This window comes from Medicago truncatula, chromosome 7 (assembly GCF_003473485.1).
Source record: "Medicago truncatula cultivar Jemalong A17 chromosome 7, MtrunA17r5.0-ANR, whole genome shotgun sequence".
Classification (NCBI taxonomy): domain Eukaryota; kingdom Viridiplantae; phylum Streptophyta; class Magnoliopsida; order Fabales; family Fabaceae; genus Medicago; species Medicago truncatula.
In genome coordinates, this window is record NC_053048.1 from 34,892,553 (window position 1) to 34,902,169 (window position 9,617).

General features: G+C 34.6%; 1 protein-coding gene across 3 annotated transcripts; it reads right to left on the minus strand.

The window, feature by feature from the left end:
- Positions 1–783: 783 nt before the first annotated feature.
- On the minus strand, positions 784–9,348 carry LOC11427278 (myosin-11). 3 transcript variants are annotated; one of them, XM_039827630.1, is made up of 14 exons: positions 9,225–9,347; positions 8,953–9,194; positions 7,818–7,990; positions 7,595–7,698; positions 6,584–6,664; positions 5,943–6,046; positions 5,770–5,856; positions 5,276–5,478; positions 3,789–3,990; positions 3,651–3,701; positions 3,460–3,558; positions 3,311–3,370; positions 2,736–2,860; positions 784–2,340 (listed from the first exon to the last, which is right to left on the minus strand). In XM_039827630.1, exons 2-14 carry the CDS (start codon positions 9,172–9,174, stop codon positions 1,155–1,157), a joined length of 2,697 nt encoding a protein of 898 aa, XP_039683564.1. In that variant the 5' UTR covers positions 9,175–9,194; positions 9,225–9,347; the 3' UTR covers positions 784–1,154. The 3 variants fall into 3 exon arrangements, with proteins under 3 accessions (XP_039683564.1, XP_003623734.2, XP_024626924.1); XM_003623686.4 differs by having other exon boundaries at positions 2,736–2,857; positions 8,953–9,348; XM_024771156.2 differs by having other exon boundaries at positions 8,953–9,348.
- Positions 9,349–9,617: the final 269 nt, after the last annotated feature.

Consider the following 9,617-nt stretch of genomic DNA (forward strand, 5'->3'; position numbering starts at 1 on the left):
TTTCAGTATTTTTTATTTAACTTTTTGGTAGGTTTAATAGAGAAAAAAGTTTCACGTAGTTGCTTACACTTTGATAAGAGTGTGTATATATATATATATATATTAGGTTTAATTGCATTTTCAATCCTCAAATATGATTGTGCGACTTTGGTTCCACATATCTTTTTAGCAATCTTGGGTGCTTATAGTTTTCCTCTTTACGATTTGGTAGTCCCAATTCAGTTTTGCACGAATTTACATTGATGTGATATCATTTTAATAATAAGATGACACCTAACTCTTATAGCCAATATGACTTCTTCATTTTTCAATAAATAAAATAACAATTAAAAACTCAGTAAAAAATGACCAAAATATTTAAAACCTTGATTAGAGATTTGATGTACTCTTAATTGTGCGAGTTGACATATGAGAATTGAATTTTGATGTCACCTCGTCATAAAATTTGAAGAAATAAAGAAGATGATTGCCAAATCATAAGGGGGATAAATCTTAAAAAAAAAAAGAGGCTAAAATCGCACAATTGTGATTCTTAAAAGGTAAAAATTGCAATTAAACTTGTATTTTAATACCAATCAAATGATTATTTAGATTTTTTGGTTACAAAATAATTGTTTAGATTACTACCATTTATATTGCGATTTTTTGAATCAAATAATCGTGCTCCGTAAAGGTGATATAAATGGTTATTGCATTCAAGAACTTCAGCTTCAGCTTCCACGTACATAACAGAAACTCTTCGGCTATACAAAAGTAAATCATAACAACCAACAAACTGTGTACTTTCCAAAATAAACTCTATCTCCTTTTTACTATAATTGATAATCATTATACACAACCTAATGGCTAATCCTTTAGATTAAACCGAATAGGATCACATGGACAACAAAATTCTCCCTTGCCGACACAGCTGGATTCTCAGTCAGTACTTAGATTCAAATTATAGCAAGCCGCTCATTATTCGCATTTGATGAAAAAAATGGCGGGAAAACCCATTTGAATAATAAAATTAATTACAACAACCTGCCTTGAATATAATTACAGAGGGTGAGAAAAGCAAAGAGACTGATAAGTAAAAATACAGAGGGATTCCTTCAGTATCTACAACTTACATGCCCAAATATCTTTTTAGAACCCGCTATTATCCAACAAAATCAATCTTCTTCAGTGTCTTCCTCATCCTCATCCATAGAATCATCCTGCTTTTGATCCTCCTCGACATGGTCGACACCCTGAGTTTCTTCATCGGATATTATTGATCCACGCTTTGTGATCACTCTACCATCTTCATCACCAGTGTCACTACAACTCTCAGTATCTGAATCAGATGAACCACTATGGTCTTCTCCCCCTCGACAAGCAGCATCTTCAAATTGTTCTTTCAAATCAGGAGCAACAATGCCAATCATCTCACTTAGTGCTCGCCGTTCGTTTTTTCTGGCAGCTGCAGCATCAGAAGGAGTGTTTGGACTCTCTGCCACCACAATATTTGAATCATTCAATGTCCCTGAACCTTCATTATTGTCTCTGCTTTTTGAAGGTTCATTTTCCTCATGTAAAGAAGGAGCAGTACTGCAAGCCCAGCTAGCGGCAACTTCAGAAGTTATAAGGTCTTCGGTTCTGATTAGGAGGCATCCAGCTTCTGCACCCTCAATAGTCTTTTGAGTATCTATGTGATTATTTGATTGTGAGTGCTGTGAAAGTTCACGACAAGGTATTCGATCATTCTTCTCTGTTTCCATAGGTATTTGATCAAGCTTCTCTGTTTCCATATCATCATCAATCTTCATAGTGTCCCCTTCTAAAGGACCATCCTTGTTCAAATCAAAATTCCGTTCACCATTATTTGACGGACTTTCAGTTTCCAGAACACGTTCAGTGCCTACAGTATCTCCTTCCATCATAGCTGTTGTGCCAACACCATCAACATCAGAACCAACACAATCTCTAACACCGTGGTCATGATCAGCACTGGTGAATTCTGCCTCTTGTGTATTTTGAATTGCTTCTTGTGTATTTTGGCATCCTTCACTTCTTATATCACAGTCATGCTTCTCAGTGACACTTGCTTCGTTGCTCGATGTTTCAACTTGATCTCTGTTAAGCTTCTGAGCAGAAGTAGTAGATCCTGCCTTGGCAGCATTGTTACTGTGGTACACAACACCTTCTTTTTCTCTTCCCGAGGTTCCACCTACGACTCCATCCATATCTACAGAATTATTGTCATAATTCTCATCATCTTCTAGAGTTCTCTGCATAGCCTTCAATTGTTCCTGTTGCTTAGCGAACAATGATTGTATCTCCTCAGTAGTGGAATAAAATGATCGCAGCTGTGTTTCCCTGCATAATCATTAAAAACTTCAGGTACAAAATCTAGGAAATTACAATCAACAAGATTTAGGCAGGATATATTGCATCACAAAGCAAAACTGCCAAACAGCAGTACACCTACAAACAGTACAACGCAACAGCACATTATCCCTCAAATTAGTTAGATTTGAACAAACCCCGTAGAAAAAGCACCATACAACATTGCAATCAATTATAAGTAAAGGAAGAAAGATGTTATAAATAGAACAAGGGTTTATCAGCAGCAAATACTAAAAAGATCTTGTCTAAATAAGAATTTTTAAAACATCGATAATTGTAGATCTTATTGTACATGTTTCTAAATATTTTCCAAATTAGAGGAGACCCCATCCTATGATCATAATTTACAAAAAATCAAGCCGTACCGAAGCATGAGTCTTTCCCTGGCACCTTTTAACCTCCTCCTTTCAAAATCTAGATCTCGCATTGCAGCATTTATCTCAAGCTCAAGAATTGAAACTTTAGCCCATGCTTCTTCACGAGCTGCCTGCTAACGACAGCAGTAAATATCTAAGTTAGAAATAAATAAACTTAACCCAAAAAAATAAGAGCTTCAAAGGACAAGATAGAAAACAAAAAGGAAAAGAATCAATCGGAAAGCCAAGCAACATGATAAATATAAGAATCTTCAATCTTTGGATCATGATACTAGTATGGTAAAATCATTATAATTGTTTCAATAACTTCTGCTGCAGTCTCACTGAAATAACATTAGCAAGAAACCTGGGTGTAAGCCAAGCAATACGATAAATATAAGAAACTTCATTATTTGAATCATGATACCAGTAAGTTACAATCATTACAACTGTTTCAATAATTCTGCTGTCGAACTGAAATATTAGTAGCAAGAAACCTGGGTGTAACTCGACATAATTTCAATAAAAACACCTTTGCATCAAGACATTATTAGTATTGAATGCAATAAAATTTTCATAACTACCTTCTCGCTCTCAAGCTCTTTCCTTAATCTTCTTGTTTCTTGCTCAAGTTCCTCTACTTTCTGCTCCAAGAATTAGAATTTAATTTCAGCTAGATATCAACTAAAATATGATAAAGCAACATATATTCAATACAAAATTGTTTGATTACCTTCATTCCATTTTCAGTGTTCTGCTTCTCTAGATGTACTTGGGTTTCCAACTGGCGACCTTTATTATCAGAGACAACCAATTTTTGCCTAGTATCCTCCTGCAACAAAAAGGTAAAAAAGAGGAAAATCTCTGTAAGTACATAAAAATATTGGCCTGCCTTGGGCTAAAGGAGCAAAGTCAGAACCATACCAGCTTCGATCTCAAGGTTTCAACCAGCACACACATTTCTCTTTCTGACTCCTGCAACACATAATAAGAAAAACAGCTTGTAAGCCCTTAGCTGGAAGCAAACAGTTTCTTACTAATTTAGCATTAGAACTTTCAAACCTTTAGCTTATTTATTGCTTCTTGTAGCTCGCCTTCTCTTTTCAAGGCAGCATCTGAGAGTCGTTTTATTTCCTCCTGAGCCTCAGACTGCACTCTATGAACAGCAGCTTTTAGATCAGCTGCAGCCTTTTCTCGTTCTTCTTTTCTCTGAGTCCGCTCTTCATCTAATTGTTCTTTGAGTTCAACAATATTTACCTTTTGACTGCAAGCAGGCGAGGGAACACAATTAACAGCTATAGTGTGGAACATAATTATTACTACTTTTAGAATTATCCATCTGAAATAAATTAAGAGAAAACATGCAACCAACAAGGTACATCCTCCTATGACAGTCATATAGTACAAAGAAATTCAAAATAATTTGAGTGTTTCAAAACTTCGACAGAAGTTGTGTGAAACAAATCTCAATTTTACCCTATAGGTACTTGATACTGCAGACAATCAGGTCCAAGATAAATGCACCTCCAGGGAGAGGCAAATGGTAGAATTAGGCGTGGCTTGACATTGATTTGGCACTTCATATCGTGGGCCATTTGGGGCTCAGAAGTGGTTGCTATATTATCTAAAGAAGGAGCCAGGTTTCTACGAGCTGGTGGGTCTCATGCTCTGAAGCATGGGTACTTGTAAAAAGGTGAAGTACTCGTACCGGGTACGCATACGGTACTCGTAGCACTTCATTTTTGTCGTTATTCTATTGAGTGAAATTGTGGTTTTCTCTTATATATTAATGTCATAATGTGCATGAGTTTTTTTGTTGTTGTAACCAACTCTAATTTTCGACTTTTTAAACTTCTATTGTGATGTTTTTTGTTGAAAGTTGAAGAATTTAGGTCTCATGTTATATTATATAACAAAACTCATGATTTTCTTGACGCACCTGTACCTTAATTTTTTTAAAATTACCGTATTCTCGTACCGGTACCCATATTGTACCGGGTACAGTACCCGTACATATGCAACATAGGTCTCATGTCATAAAGAAGCCGCAATGGAAATGGCTGGGTAGGGTGCCTAAAGGTCCCTGTCTCTAATCAATTATGAATGGTGTGTGGACCCCTTGAGTATTTCTCTAGGAGCAGTGGAAATTGTTCTTGGGCTGGAGCACCTGTTGTACTCCCATCTAATATAAGTTTTTGGTGTTCTGTTTTAAAAAAAAGTCAAATAAAACAAGGTTAATCTCTACTACAATACATAGAATGGTTTCTTGCATCCCCAAGACCTTTGATGCCACAAAGAAATGTATGGATCAAAGTCGGAATTCAATGTAATCTTAATGGACAGTCACGATGGCAATAACCGTTGGTGTCATTTCTATTTTTCTATTCTCTTGGTAATTTAAAAGTCAATCAACCAAGGCGCCGATGCAGCTATATAAATATGAGCCAATTATCATATATTACCTGAATCATGATGAATCTAATAAAAGAAAACGATACTTAGTATTGTGGAAGTGAAAAATGAAACCATAAGAATTATATAAATCATACCTACTTATAAGTTCATTTGATTCAGCACATGACTGCATAGAAGCACTAAGTCTTTCATTAAGGTCTTCCAGATTATGTTTTTGTTCAGCAAATGCTCTGTTGACATCTCCTACTTCCTTTTGTTTGAGATCAACCATTTGCTGTAAATCTTTTATTTGATCAAGGTAACATTTTGTGATGGACTCTTTGGCAGATTTTAACTCCTACAAATTGGATCATAACTTAGTTAAGACAATGCATATTACAAATTATACGAGTACTTAAGATGGAATAAATATTAACTATTTCTTTTAGAATGCACAGATAGTTGTTAAAGATCACATGTTCCCTTTCTTGTGAAACAAGGAGTGGTTATAAAGTCTGTGCAGAGTCAGAGTATCATGAATAATATTAATTAGGAAAAAAGGGGGTTTACAAAATGAAATAAAATTGTATGCGAAGTATTGAAATTGAATTTTTTGGCAAAGCCTCAGCTAACACTGGGGATTACATACACTTTCATGGCGCTCAACAGCTGCACGATTGTCACTACGCAAAGTATCAATTATAACCACCTGACTCTCTAATTGCTTTCTCAATTCCTGTCAAGATTCAAGATAATTGGATATAGTTAGAGGAAAAAAAACTATTTAACAATAATATACAGCAATCTTCTAAGTTAACACACCGTGTTAGATCTTTGAAGGCTTCGAAAATCATCAAGTGATATAGGACCCTCAGCTGCACCAATGCCCAAACCTTTCAATCTCTTGTTTTCAGAAACAAAATCCTCTACACGTTCAAGAAAAAAGACACGATGAAAGGAAAAAGCATAAGAAAATGAAACAAAAGCAAATATCAGTATCAATATCAATATCAACACACTTTATATCTTAATTACCAATATTAGTGGTATGTGTGTGTAAACTGTAAGTTGTAAGCCTTAACTAACTCTGTTGAGTTAGGGTTTAGGAGCTGGGTGGTTATTCAGTTATAGTTCAGTAACTGCTGTATTAGTTCAGTAACTGCTGTATTCTCTAAAGTTTGTACTTTGTACTCTAGGAGTTCCTCAGTTATCTATAAATAGCTAACAGTTTATCAGATTATATACAATGAGAACAGCATTTAATTTTCAGTTCTGTCTCAGTTTTTACATTCTCTTCACAATTCATCCCAATGAAGAATTTTAATAATCAATCCATGATGTAAATTGCAAGAGTAATTATCAGTGTATAGGAAGCTTGAATTTGACTTATATGCATACATCAGAGTAAAATGCAGGGATTATTAAATTTAGTTCACATTTGAGCTCTTCATCATAAAATATACCTGCTTTGCGTTTAGCAACTCCATTGTCTGCCACAGGATTTGAAACATGCACCTCTCGATATACAAAAGCAAATGCAACTTCTGGAAGATAACACAAATAATAATTTGGAAACAGAATAAAACCATACTGCTTGATAATATAATATGCTCAGAAGGCAAGATATACTCAGCCAGAAAATCATCAACTTTTTAAAAAAAAAATACAGTGCTCGTCCAATTTTATAAAACAAAAAACATCCAGAAGGAAAAGTAAATAAACCAAAGTTTATAGTACATCCAAATCAAATACAGAGGATAATTATTTATTTTTTCTTACAAATAACAATGAAATTATAAAAAGAGAGGATAGATGAATAAATACGACATGGGGTACAGATATGATATGAAACGAATATGGCAAAGTTTGAAAATTAGAAGACATGCGGCGCTAAACAATACATATCTTACGGCAAAAGAGAGAATGCATATCTAGAAGAATTTGAAGAATCTGTGAAGTGTCCGATTGCTACATAATTAAAAAAATCCGATGCAAATGTAGCACAACAAGGCTACTGTTTTTTAATGTCTTTGTTTCCTTGACCAAAATATGAAGTTTCTCAAATCTTAATGATATTTTTGTTTGGCTTATGCTAACAAGTGCCCTTAGTGCACTTGTTAAGGATTCAAAAGAGGAAATAATTTATAAAATTTATGTAGAAAAAGTTTCTTTTTGAAGTTTCAATGTCTTGAATACACAATTTCCAAGAAAAAGTTTCTTCTTTGGACTTCTAAACAAGTGCCCTTGGGGCACTTGTTAGCATTTCCCTTTTTGTTTTCATACTTGTAATAGTTAAAGGAAGTTGAATGATCAAATATAGGGACTAGGGAATAAGTGATCAGAACTACATTACAGACAAGTAAGAAAGAAAATTCTACAAATTTAACAACCAAGGAGAAAAAAAGTGGAATAAGAAGAATAAAATAAAAAGTATAAACAGGAGACATAGAGCCAATGGAAGGAATTCATATTACCATGCTGAGGAGGAGCCGCAAATGATATAATATCACCATGGCAGACTTTGACAGCAGCACCATTCTTTTTCAACTTCTCCCAGTTAAGGTAAGTTCCATTTGTGCTGAACAATGATTCACAAAAGTTAGAATATGATGAGATTAAAAAAAAAAAACACTCTTTTCTTCCTCTCTCAAGTAAGAGGAAGGATGAGGGAACCAAAGCTATATACGAAGCCACAACCTTGTATCTTTCAAGAATATTGATGTGGTATTCTCCATATTTTCATTAGTAATCTTGGTCCTGTTTATTCTGCAATGATTTGCACTAACGGAATTCGAATCAATCTGGAAACGGACATCCTCTACCAATCGTCCAATGCAATGCTCATCAGCAGTTAATAAGATATTAATTCCCTGGTTACAAAACTTTAATCATGTAAAAAATTGAAAAAGCAAGGAACACTTGAACCAAAAAATAAAAAAACAAATAAAGCGCCATTGCCATCGGTCACGGCAAGAACAACCAGGTCACATAATAAACTCCCATGCAGAAGTGAACTCCAACATAACTTTCTACTATAGAAGTCCATAGATGTACGACTCAAATAAATACAAAACAATTTGCAGCCTGTTTACTTTGCGAAAACAGTTCCTATTTTCATTACGCATTTTCACAATTTAATTACAAAATTGTCATCTTTTTTCAATTTGTTTGCAGTACAAATAATTGAAAACGGAAAATTAAATGTAAACAAGGTGAAAGTTTCATAAATAAAAGCGAAAACAGAAAATGTTTTCTCAAAGTAAAAACCCTTAAAATTAAATAAATTAACAATATTGAACGTTGGTGCGTCATTTAATGAAAGTTAAAATACCACTAATGCAATGAATAGAAATCGTGCCAAATATGAAAATTTTCAATTAAATCACCAATTAGCCCCCTGAAATTGTAGGATCTGACATTCACACCTCTGACATTTGTGAATAGGCAAAAATGATGCTGATTTTGAATTATGTCGAGCAACTTGGTCATTCTGCTAATTTGTATCTGATAGACTATCAAATTAGTCCCTGAATAATATCACTTAGTAGCAAATTAATCCACAAATTATATCGATTACTAGCAAATTAGTCCCTGAATTATATCACCTATAATCAAACTAGCTGAATTATATCGCTTATTGTCAAATTAGTCCTTACAAGTAACAAAATGACCAAGTTGCCCAAATTCATTCAAAATCAAATATTTTTTTGCTTATTTGCAGATTTCAAGAGGGTAAATGTTTCAATCTCTAGAATTTCATGGGAATAATTTCCTTATGATAGAGAACTGAATTAACCTAATTTGAAGTTGAATAAAGGGAAATGGATGTTACCTGATGCCTTTTGCGGGCATTGTTGGAGATGGCAGTGAGAACACCCCAAACATTAGGATCAGAATTGTGAAGAGGTTGAGAAGCGAAACTGGAAGCAACAGAAACAATGCGATCTTTAGCACCCAAAATTGATGCTGGATTTTGCTGCTGCTTGTTAGGAGAATTTCCGTTGGATCTCGGGGTTCCTCCATTTCCGCGGGTTTTGTCTTCTTCCATCGCCATTGTTGCACAGTCAGTCAGAGTAGAAGAGAGAGAGAGAGAGAGAGAGAGAGAGAGAGAGAGAGAGAGAGAATTCGCGGGAATTGAAAACCCTAATTATGTAATTCGCGGGAGTGTGATTTTATATTGGGGGGTGTGTGTGTGTGGAAGTTAGTGAAGTGTCAAGTGTGTTGTGAATGAACCCTGTTTTTCGGTGTGGCTAGTACTAGTAGTATAGCTTCCCTCGGAAGTCTCACAACTTCACCCCTTGACCTTGGATAATTTGTTTGTCCCCCAATTACTCACTCATTTTCAGATCACTTATCATTTTTGAAGAATTTAACATACAAATAAATCAAATAAGTTATGTTATTTGTGTTTTTTCTATAATATCCTTAATCATTTATTATTTTATTCTGCAATAAATAGATAAAGATACTATTTTTTTTTTGTGGTGGTCGGAGTTT

What these genes read in the sequence shown, in the direction of transcription:
- LOC11427278 (XM_024771156.2), bottom strand. Translation starts at nt 9,174, where the DNA reads ATGGCGATGGAAGAAGACAAAACCCGCGGAAATGGAGGAACCCCGAGA. An exon ending in TCAAATGAACTTATAAGTAG is followed by an intron (nt 3,991 to 5,275) that starts GTATGATTTATA and finishes GCCTGCTTGCAG; the next exon opens with TCAAAAGGTAAATATTGTTG. An exon ending in AGGGAAAGACTCATGCTTCG is followed by an intron (nt 2,341 to 2,735) that starts GTACGGCTTGAT and finishes ATGATTATGCAG; the next exon opens with GGAAACACAGCTGCGATCAT.